General features: G+C 45.8%; 1 protein-coding gene across 3 annotated transcripts; it reads right to left on the bottom strand.

The window, feature by feature from the left end:
* Positions 1-703: 703 nt before the first annotated feature.
* On the bottom strand, positions 704-11,204 carry LOC139372672 (serine-rich adhesin for platelets-like). Of its 3 annotated transcripts, XM_071112456.1 has the most exons (17): positions 11,148-11,203; positions 10,119-10,229; positions 9,725-9,886; positions 8,686-8,775; positions 8,354-8,493; positions 7,936-8,059; positions 7,587-7,697; positions 7,233-7,365; positions 7,033-7,094; positions 6,826-6,898; positions 5,840-5,951; positions 5,583-5,619; positions 3,839-5,377; positions 1,791-3,714; positions 1,454-1,639; positions 1,147-1,318; positions 704-1,026 (listed from the first exon to the last, which is right to left on the bottom strand). In XM_071112456.1, the coding sequence occupies exons 6-17, from the start codon at positions 7,993-7,995 to the stop codon at positions 768-770; spliced, it is 4,668 nt and encodes a 1,555-aa protein (XP_070968557.1). In that variant the 5' UTR covers positions 7,996-8,059; positions 8,354-8,493; positions 8,686-8,775; positions 9,725-9,886; positions 10,119-10,229; positions 11,148-11,203; the 3' UTR covers positions 704-767. The 3 variants fall into 3 exon arrangements, with proteins under 3 accessions (XP_070968557.1, XP_070968556.1, XP_070968558.1); XM_071112455.1 differs by lacking the exon at positions 8,354-8,493 and having other exon boundaries at positions 11,148-11,204; XM_071112457.1 differs by lacking the exons at positions 7,936-8,059; positions 8,354-8,493 and having other exon boundaries at positions 11,148-11,204.

The raw sequence follows: 11,204 nt of genomic DNA, 5'->3' as shown, positions 1-11,204 counted from the left end.
AACCCTTTTTAATATGGAGGTTTATGATAGTGTCGAATTACTTGAGGCTTATTTGATCTTAAATAAGTTTCGTAATGTTCAGGCTGTTAATTGTTCTGATATAAGTGGATGCACGTGGCATTCCAGCAACGTTGAGAAAAACGACTCCGGTCGGGTGTGAGGGGTGCTCTCGGTTGTCTCTCGAAGTAGCTTGCAAGCTCGAGTGCGCACCATGGCACTCCAGATGTAATTTACGAACACAACCTCTTACCCGTGTGAACAACAGGCACAAGAAGTATCTGCTCTCTGAGGCGCTGGCCAACTGGTGGTAATGATAGCGGAGGACGCGCACACATTGGTTTCATTGTCTATGGGCTAAAGTGGTCCCACCTGACCTCACTCGCCTTTACTAATTGAGGACATGTATTTCCATTGTTGTTAGAGCGGTCACAGGGCTATCTTGTCAATATAATAGATAACCGTTGGTTATGATTGCTATGAAATGTTTACAACACATTTACAGCGTTCATGATTTGCTGGCAAGGAATGAAGTCAATATTTCCCTTACACCCTTTTCTTTTTATTGTCTATGCTTACACAACGGACACATGAGGAAACCTTTAGTGGGTTACTTACCAGTATTTTTGCTTACACCTCAAAATGTGAAAATCTGGTAGGCTACTTTGAATGATCATATTAAAACCATGAACAAGTGACCAAATAATGTCATTGCAAAATTATTTTTTATTAAGCCTAGATATTTAGAAAACAATGTTTCTGCTGTTCCATTAGTTGAATGTTGTTCCTCTGGGGCTGGTGTGGTTGCTGGATGACATGAAGTCTGGAGAATCACCCTGGAGGAGCTGACACACCAAATTCTCAGTGATCTCAGAGGCTACTAGGGATGTGTTTGAAATGGCTCCAGAGGGGCTTGGCGGCTCGCTGAAGAGATTGTTGTTGCTTTTGGCTGGACACGCCAGCTGACCTACCACCCCACTGCTTCTACTAGTGGTCCTGGAAATGCCCAAGTCCATGGAGCTGACCACCCTTTTTTTAGAGAATAAGGGAATAAAAATATAGAACTTTATTAGTCCATCTTGCAAAGGATATTCAAAAATGTATCTGAAACCATAAGCCCTAATTTCAGTTCCAACGTTTTTTTCTTACCTCTTGGCAGCCTGAAGAGTACGGAGAGGTCGGATTCTCCTCCTGCTGTCCCCTTGGACAGGCTTATTATCCGTCTGGCTGTTAGTGTGGGTGGGGCGAGGAGGGGGCGTCGGCACCAGTGTTCTGGTATTCCTACCCAACTTCACAGCAGAAGCTCTGCTTTCCTTTGTATCTGTGAAAAAAAAAATACATCAGGATTTTATTAAATAATATACAGTAGCCTATGGCATATTTAGCACCAAATTCAATCTAATATGAGGTGTTATGAACATCATACAGGAGCGATAAAGGTATTCAGGACTCCTACCTGAGACTGCGTCAACTGGAACCTGAAAAGCTCTATCCAGAGACAAGGAGCTAATGATGGATTTGGTCATCAATGCACACAGCATACTAATTAGCTCCTCCCGTTTCAGCTGGCTCCGTGGCGAGAGCTCGGAGGGAGGCTCAGTAGTGAATCTCCTCTGAACACTCTGTGGCCTACGTAGGTTCTCTGTGAGAGAAGAGATAATTATTTTTATTTACAATTAGGAAACATTACATAGTATTAATAGCGAAGAAGGCTGAATTATTTGTTTATTTATGCATTTTATAATAAAAATAACAAGAATTAAAAAACAGAGAAATTCCTCTGTCGATCTTACCAGGATCCTTTCCTTGCTGGGGACTGGTAGAAGTAGACATTCCTTCTCCTAGTTCTGGGATGGACACCCGCTCATCCGTCAGCTTATGCACAAACTTTTCCACAGTGGTTTGTAGGAGGTTCACGGAGGACCTGGACATTCTAGCCTTGATCTTGATAGGCCGCTTCTGGTTAACATCACTGATTCTGATTGGACCACAGTTTGTGACCGTTGCCCCAGAGACATGAGTAAGATGAGGAGGATGGCCCCCCTCAGTCACACGTTTAAACATGGTGTCAGAGATAGTCGTGGACATGCAGTCAACTGCCCAGGCGCTGCATGCCTCATCGCCTGTTCCGTGACTCTTAAGTGTCTGCAGAATCTCCATGAAAGCACATTCTACCTCGAGGCAGCTCTCCGCCATCTTCTGCGCTAAGTGCTCTGTGGGCTTGTGAAAAGATCCCCCTTTGGTGACAAAACTCCTCAGCTTGGTCACAACGATCTCCAGAACCTCCCTGTAGACATTGTGAATTTTTGACCCAGACGAGGTGGCCTGCTGGCTGAGCTCTGGTTGGCTGACGATCATGGCTCTGACAAAGTCCCGAAGGCTAGTCATCGAGCAGGTGGTCTTGCTGCTACCTGAGGCCTCTTTGAGCTTCTCAACCACATTGGAGCTGATGTCCATGGCCACAGCCGAAGCCGCAGCTCGGCTCCCCAGGTTGGTCATTGAGACGCTCTTAGCCAGGGTGCTTGACGACGACCATCTCTTCTTAGGCACGAAGCATGACTCGGACCTCAGCAGATTGATGGACAGATGTCCGATGATATCGCTGATGGGTTCAACTGTAGCCTCCTGCAACTTCGTCTTGAAGCGTTCGTCAGTATGTAGGGCATATGTTTGGGTAGGTGCCACCTGTAGGTCTCCAGTAGTGGCCATCTTGTGGTCGAGCTTCTCAAGCAAGACCTGGATGACATCACAAAGCAGCAAGCTTTCTTTGGCCTGTCTGCTGTGGTCATTAGCCTGACCCAGCCACCCATGGCGTCTATGGATGGTCTGCAGCACCCACCTGACTACTCTCAGGGCCTTCGGATCAACTGACTTCAGTGATTTCTGATCAGCCCTCTTGGGGATGTAAAGCACAGGGATCTCAGAGTTGTCCTGAGGAGAGTATTGTGACAGAAGAGCTGGACGTGATCGCCTTCTTGGGGACAGTGGTTTCTGGCCACCCACGGACTCGTAAAGGTCATCGTCATGGTGCATCTTCTGCATGATAATGTTGATAATGCTGTTGGCATAGGGCATTAGCTCCCTGTCTGACAGATCCTCTTCACTGAGCAGCAGTGGGTTTTGAGGCCTCGGGGTGCTGGCCTGGCCTCCTAGGAGCTTACCAGGTGGGTCAGATGGGCTTTGGACATTGATCTCCTGATTGTGGCCGCTGGACATGCAGCACAGAGACTCACTGCTGGGGCTAGACCCTGGAGTGGCAGAAGAACTGCTTGGCCTGGCCTCAGGGATGGAGGAACTGCTTGGTCTGCCCTCAGGGATGGAGGAACTGCTTGGTCTGCCCTCAGGGATGGAGGAACTGCTTGGTCTGCCCTCAGGGATGGAGGAACTGCTTGGTCTGGCCTCAGGGATGGAGGAATTGCTTGGCCTGACCTCAGGGATGGAGGAACTGCTTGGTCTGGCCTCAGGGATGGAGGAACTGCTTGGTCTGGCCTCAGGGATGGAGGAACTGCTTGGCCTGCCCTCAGGGATGGAGGAACTGCTTGGCCTGGCCTCAGGGATGGAGGAACTGCTTGCTCTATCCACTGGAGTAGAGGTAAGACCTGGTCTAGATTCTGGGCTTGAGGCAATACACACCGTGGAGTCTGGGCTTGAGGTCATACTTGGCCTGTACTCTGAGAAGATGAACTTGTGGCCCTCCCCAGTCAGGACATCGATCACCTTGAATTGAATACACTTTATTTGATACACATGCATGCATCAGAACACATAAACCGAGCACTGATGGAACAAGTACAGTACATGTCGTCTATGCATAAAAACAAGGGACTGTACAATACATTACCTTGTCTAGGATCTCATCAACCTGGTCCGAGGACAGGGCAGCGCTCTTCAACATGCTGGTCATGGGGAACATCGAAGGACCACCTTCATCATTGTCTGATGATGACTGAAATAGCTCAGGGCTTACGTGGCTGTGTTCACTTTTCTCAGCATGTGCATTCTCAACAGAATCCTTTGCATCCATAGTTTCATTCTTTGCACCAATATTCTCATCCCTGAGTTCTACCTTGCATTCTATTTTCTCATCTCGGACTTCTCTAGCTGTTAGAATAAGCTCAAAGCATCTGTTGTTATTCTCCGATATGGTATTGTCTTGTTCATCTGCGTTCATCTCAGCATTGGCTTCTTCTTCCGTTTTAGTGTCAATGTCCAACCTTTTAGTCAGCTCGACCTCTGTCTCAAAACTAGCCTTTACCGTTGCCTCTTGGGTGTCCCTCTTGTTAATCTCAACTACTTCATTAATTTTGGTATTTTCCTTTACATCTGCAATAGTCTCCACTTCCTGAACTTCATTCTTGGCAGTTGTACCTGCAATAATTGGCACCTCAGTAAATGCCGTCCTTGCCATCACATCTGCAAGAGTATCCTCTTCCTTAGCCTCCACCTTTTCCATCGTAGTGGCCACCTCCTTACTTGCAGTCTTGGGTATCACATCAGCAATAATCTCGACTTTCTTTATCTCCAGTTTAGCCATTGTATCTTCAATAGTCAGAAGTTCAGTCTTGGCCGTTGTGTCTGCAATAGTCGACACTTCTGTCTTTGCCACTCTATCTGCAACAGTCTCCACCTTCTTGCCATTGCTCTCCACTCCCCTGACTCTCCTCTCACCACTACTCTCTCTTGATGCAGCCTCAGTCCTCTTGGAGAAACTCTCAGCCTTTTCCTCAGGACTCATGTTTCTCACCCTTCTTCCGTGCCTGTTGTTCCTCTCGGCCTCTAGTTTATCTACGGCTCCCCTTATCACCTCCTGAATAACGGCCTCGACCTTCACCGGCAGGTCAGTTCCTAAAGACCCCAGACTGGATCCAGAAGATTCCAAACGGGTTCCAGCAGATTCAAAACTGGTTTCTGAAGACCTCAAGCACAGAGGACTTGTCTCCAAAAGCGAGGATTGGTTTTCAGAAGGGCTTGGGCTACTGGAGGCAGCCAGGTCCACTGAGAGAGATGCCTCTCCCTCAGTTTCTCTCTCAGACTCTCGATCAGCCTCTTCAGGAAAGCTCACGGTCAATGTCCTCTGTCTGATGACACCGGGGGTAGGTTTGAACGGCATGATGGGAGATGTAGGCGTAGGGCTGGACAGCCCTATCTGAGGGGAGGAAGACTGCAGGCTAGTGCTGAAGGAGGATGTCCGGTAGTAGTCTGAGGAGGAGGGGCTGCTGTAGGTGGGTACGTCGCTGCTGGGTATGTCACTGGAGCTGACGGAGCCTGTTAGGCGCTCATACTCGAAGGCCATGATGGCTGGGATGAGGATCCCGTTGACCTCCTCCACTACGGTCACCACCACACTGTGTATGATGGTGTGTAGGTCCTCAGTGGTGATCTATGTGGAGAGCATGGCATGAACAATTAATACACAAGACCCATTCAAACTTCGTTCAGACTGGGCCCGGGCCACATTCAGACTGTATTTCCAGTAGACGTGAATGACAGTTATATTTGATATTGATACCTAGATGTTCTCGTTTACTTGACTTAACAAGTGACTAATAATGCATGTGGCAGAATGAATATAAATCAAAACTCACAGTTCCTTTAAAATGCTCCTTCAGTAGCCTCTGTTCTCTGTGGTGGGAAACATACAAATTCACTGCAGCAACACTATACACAGCCTTTCCATTTATAGTGAACAAAAGAAATTGAAAAAAAATGGACCGAACCACAGCTTTTACAGATAAAACTCACTGGACCATATATGTCAATTAATCAATTGCGGAATATCTATACAGCACATTCCATACATTTAAAAGCAAATATTTACAAATGTTTGAAAGTGCAGACTTACATTTCAGACAGTTGCTGGGTGATGGACTGAAGGGAGCCAGCTTGTCCAATCAGACTGCTACAGGTCACCAAGGTGGAGGATACAGAGTCAACCAGCCCTGGGCCCTCAGCAACTACAAGACATGAACAAAACACTCTTTATACCATACACATAAAGTATAGAATGAGTAAGTTAAAAGTCACCTAAGAAATGATGATGGGTTTTCACTCTATATTGAAGATACAGTCAAAATTCTGTTATAGAGGTCTCCCGGGTGGCGCAGTGGTTAAGGGTGCTGTACTGCAGCGCCAGCTGTGCCACCAGAGACTCTGGGTTCGCGCCCAGGCTCTGTCGTAACCGGCCGTGACCGGGAGGTCCGTGGGACGACGCACAATTGGCCTAGTGTCGTCCGGGTTAGGGAGGGTTTGGCCGGTAGGGAAATCCTTGTCTCATCTCGCACCAGCGACTCCTGTGGCGGGCGGAGTGCGTGCTAACCAAGGTTGCCAGGTGCACGGTGTTTCCTCCAACACATTGGTGCGGCTGGCTTCCGGGTTGGATGCGCGCTGTGTTAAGAAGCAGTGCGGCTTGGTTGGGTTGTGTATCGGAGGATGCATGACTTTCAACCTTCGTCTCTCCCGAGCCCGTACAGTAGTTGTAGCGATGAGACAAGATAGTAGCTTCTAAACAATTGGACACCACGAAATTGGGGGGGAAAAATAAATAAATAATAATAATTCTGTTATAGATAAATTGTCATGTTATAAACAAATGGCCCCCCAAGTTTTATCATTGGAATGTGATACAAAACGGGGCAACGGTGTGCTTTAGGACCATGACGCCTCCGAGCGGTCGGGCAGGCTGTTAGGAGAGTTTATCCAACCGGATACAGAAAAGATGTCCGCCCCACTTCGAAAAACCAAAGTTGCACCCCTGAATCTCAGTGTGGCGTTTCATAGTAATGCTGATTTAAAACAGGAAGATGAGAGGAATCCTAGCCTTCTACTTACAGAGGTTGTGGGCAGAGATGATGGACTTCTGATTCACTGCTTCGACCATGTTGTGACACAGAGCCGAGAGTTTCTATAAACACAAATACGACGTTTCATAAGTAAGATGTTAACCACATACAAATTACAGCCTATTCCCTACGTAGTGCCCTAGTTTGGATCAGAAATAGATCACCTCCACTATAAGTGATGAATTAAGATTCTTACTCTCGTTACGTCACATTTCTGTTCCACTGGAGAAGGTAAGGAGTGATGATCAGAGGGGTCGACTGAGGAGGGATAAAAACAAAGACTAAACATCAAAGCTTCTCTTACTGGCTAAATTCCTTTACAAAGAGCTTATGTATTGCCCCATACTTCAGGACTTGGTTGTCTGTTCAAAGCAAACATCAGTAGGAAAGTCTCACATTGGTTGTTGTCAGGATTTGATACCGATATCAGGATGTTGTCCATGCTCTCTGGGTTGTCTTGTGAATCTGTCTTGGCTGGAGAATCTTTCTTCCCGCCTTTGAGACGTCTCTTCTGTTGTCTCTCCCGTTTCTAGGAGCAAGTGATCAAAACAATACTATTTTAAGTTGCGATCCATGTATTTTGTTTCTGTATGGGGGAGTCATTGATACTTTTTGCCACAAAACACACGGGCTTCTCCCACTGCATGCTCTTAGACCAGGGCTGTCCTTAACCTGCACGTTCAACTAGTAAGTGTGGTGTGAGTACGACTAAAGAGAGTTGAAACACAATGTTAAAACCCAAAGCCATACCATTTTCTCTTTTTCCTGTTGGCTTGTGACCCAACGTTGCTCCAGCCTCATCTCTCTCTTCACCTCCTTGCTGACCTCCTGCAGCAACGCACGGCCCTTAGCATTCCACAACTAAGACCAGGGAGAAAGGGTTCTCAAGTCAGTGGCTGAATATGAATGTACCAAAAGTGATTTTTAATTTTCTGTTACAAAATACTACAGTATATCACAACTTTATTTCACCTGTCCAGTGGAATATAGAGATGTATATTCACTTTTATGTATTTCTTTCATTACTGATACTGATTCCCCCGCAGCCATTCTAGTTGGCCTCATAACAATAGTCCTCATGTTTGATTTGATGTCTTACCAGTTCCGACCTGCAGGTGAGGCTGGAGCAGCAGTCTAGATCTACCATGTTGCCCCCCATAGCAATACTGGGCAGTCTAGCAAGATAACAGTCCTCCTCCAGCCCATACTTGGAAGGGAACCTTCTAAGGGGGTTTTTCACACATCAAAGCACCGGGTAAGCAAGTGTTTTTCTCCATGTGCAGCCACATTCACCATAGCTCCCATAACAAATCAATGAACACAACTTCCATGGGGCATTTTTTCCTTGCTATGTTTTTGGTATAATAAGACACACATACAATACTTGTTTTGCACTTCATTTCTTCATCTTAATCATATTATTCTCATCAGGTACTATGCCGGCATCTTTCATGTCTTGTGTCTTATACAGTAACAGTAGCCTGTCAGCCAACCTGTCTGTGCCCTCTCTGTCTCACCTGGCCCTGTTGGACTGCTGTCTCTTCCTAAAGAGGCTCCTTCCCCTGTGCAGTAACCACTCTGTGACATCAGATAGAGTCACGTGTTCAGGGATCTGACCCTGCTGCTGGAGGGTCAGGAACTTACGCACGGACTCTTTCTGGGATTACAGAGAAAAACATTTAAACATGTAACTTGCGCAACAGTTCTTCTTACACCGGGAAGGGAAGGATCATGGTACTGAAACTGCCGTCGATGACGACATGGCTAGAATGTGTCTCTTTCTTTCACTCTCTCTACCTTCTCCCTCTCAAAGCCCTGGTATCTGAAATCTGAACTCGCCCCGACTTACCTGTTCGGTCCTGAATCTCCGACCCCAGTCCAACTCCACATCCGCCAGGTGATCTCTATAGCGGTTCAACTCTTTGACTGAACAGATAATCTGAAGAATGGGAAATAAGGTGTCGAGACCATAGAATTAGACTACATACAGTACCAGTCAAAAGTTTGGACACACCTACTCATTCCAGGTTTTTATTTTTTTACACATTGTAGAATAATAGTGAAGACATCAAAACTATGAAATAACAAATATACAATCATGTAGTAACCAAACATGTGCATTTGAGATTCTTCAAAGTAGCCTTGATGACAGCTTTGCACACTCTTGGAATTCTCTCAACCAGCTTCATGATGTAGTCACCTGGAATTGCAGCCCAAATAAATGCTTCACAGAGTTCAAGCCACAGACACATCTCAACATCAACTCTTCAGAGGAGACTGCGTGAATAAGACCTTCATGGTCGAATTGCTGCAAAGAAACCACTACTAAAGGACACCAATAAGATGAAGAGACTTTCTTGGGCCAAGAAACACGAGCAATGGACATTAGACCGGTAGAATTCAAAGCACACTTAACCAGCATGGCTACCACAGCATTCTGCAGCAACACCCCATCTCATCTGGTTTGAATTCTAAGAGTGTGCAAAGCGGTCACCAAGGCAAAGGGTGGCTACTTTGAAAAAATCAAAAATATATTTTGATTTGTTTAACACTTAGTTGGTTACTACGTGATTTCATATGTGTTATTTCATAGTTTTGATGTCTTCACTATTATTCTACAATGTAGAAAAGTAGTACAAATAACGAAAAACCCTTGAATGAGTAGGTATGTCCAAACTTTTGACAGGTAGTGTACCTGGTAGAGACATGGATGGGTCTCAGGGTAAGGACTTCTATTTAGGATGACTTTATTTTTCCTGAGGGCTGGTATATTGTGGTGTCAGTACTATCCAAGTGCGCCAAAACTCTTCCAATCACACCAAACATTATGATACAGTTCGTAAAAGGAATCAACAGGGCTCATTGTGAAAGGCTGAAAGCTCACTGACTTTCTCATCCTTGGTGATGAAGCCCAGGTCAAGGAGGCGTTGGTGGATGTCTTTGCGGTGCAGGTACTTCCTGAGGTTGGGGTCATGGAGACTGCTGTACCCAGAGCTCAACAGGTAGCCGTTGGGGTCCGTCAGGTCAAAGTCACTCTTCGGCTGGAACAACTGAAATGATGACATGATGAGTGATGCGTTTCTCTGATCTTTCTCCCAGTCAAGTGGAATTGGAGCGATCTCATCAATAATAGTAGGCTATTTCATGAGTCTAGGCATTGGTTGTAAAACATGCAGATACACAGGAAATGATAGCTTGAACCCTTTACAATTTTCAAGCTTATTTTAGCAATAGATATAGTGGTGCTTAGTGATGCTAACAGTAGCGCTTAGTGCTGCTTACCCTCTCACAGAGCCGGGTTGTGTGGTAGACATTGGACACCCCAGAAACAACAGGGATCTTTCCTCGGATGGGCAGGTCCAGAGGGTGAGGGTTGGTCTGCTTACCAGCACCCTGCAGTGGATACCAAACCACTCAATCAATAATGTAGCATATAGGATAAGAAGGCAGCTGACCATAAAGACACTGTTTTTCCTTACTGGGGTTTCATTTGTACAGTAAGTAGTACATCCAAATTCAAACTACTTTTATTGATGAAACTAAAGACACTGTACAAATGCCATGGTCTCATCTGACCTAATTAGAAATCAGAAAGTGACACAAAAAAAAGCAGTTGAATATTGAATAAATAACTATAGCAGCTGAAATATAACTGTCTTTATAGAAAATAGCCTACATACCATATGTTCCATACTGATCAAATTCAAATTCTCATTCTGGTGAAGAAAACTGGATAATTTCCAGTGTCATTATGATATGAAATATAAAAATGTCAGGGTATAAAATGAACAGACAGTACAAGAATCGGAGTTGCAATTCTAGAACCCGCATCATCACCTGGTACGCCATAAACCCCTAACTATGACGTCATAGTAGAACTGGCTGGGCTCGTTGGACACAGCAGCCGACCGTGCAGGCTTGTCATATAAAAACCTTCCCACGGGCGCCTGCCGATAAAACTGATCTACAAAAGGACCTTGCATCATAAAACTACTCGTTATTACTTGCACATCTGTCAGTCACAATTGACCCATGATACAGGCTTTGATCCCTCTTGAACACGGCCGTTTTGTTGTTGTTGTGTGATCTGAGCGACACTGACACCAAATGATCGCTAGAGGGTGTTACATGCTAAACAACTCGCTAGCTATTTCCCTAGTGCATAATAATGTACTGGTTTTCACGTTGACAGCAGCGTGTACAATTACTACTCTCGTTAGCCGAGTTCACACTGCCCGTTAGCCCAGGGCTAAGCGCTTTTTATCCCGGGGCTAAGCGATTGTTCACACTCTAAAGTGGGTTAGCACCAACCTTAGCCCAGGGCTAGCAGGGCCTGCTCCAGTCCTTAATTTGTATCCGGGGGGCTCT

The sequence above is a fragment of the Oncorhynchus clarkii genome, chromosome 18, assembly GCF_045791955.1.
Source record: "Oncorhynchus clarkii lewisi isolate Uvic-CL-2024 chromosome 18, UVic_Ocla_1.0, whole genome shotgun sequence".
Classification (NCBI taxonomy): Eukaryota; Metazoa; Chordata; class Actinopteri; order Salmoniformes; family Salmonidae; genus Oncorhynchus; species Oncorhynchus clarkii.
This window is presented reverse-complemented; position numbering and strand designations above follow the sequence as displayed.

Excerpts from the sequence above, each read along its gene's own strand:
- LOC139372672 (XM_071112455.1), bottom strand. The coding sequence starts at position 8,726 with ATGTGGAGTTGGACTGGGGTCGGAGATTCAGGACCGAACAG. Across the intron at positions 5,952-6,825 it reads CATCTCTGCCCACAACCTCT|TTGCTGAGGGCCCAGGGCTG; the intron begins GTAAGTAGAAGG and ends CATGTCTTGTAG. Across the intron at positions 1,640-1,790 it reads CCAGCAAGGAAAGGATCCTG|AGAACCTACGTAGGCCACAG; the intron begins GTAAGATCGACA and ends CTTCTCTCACAG.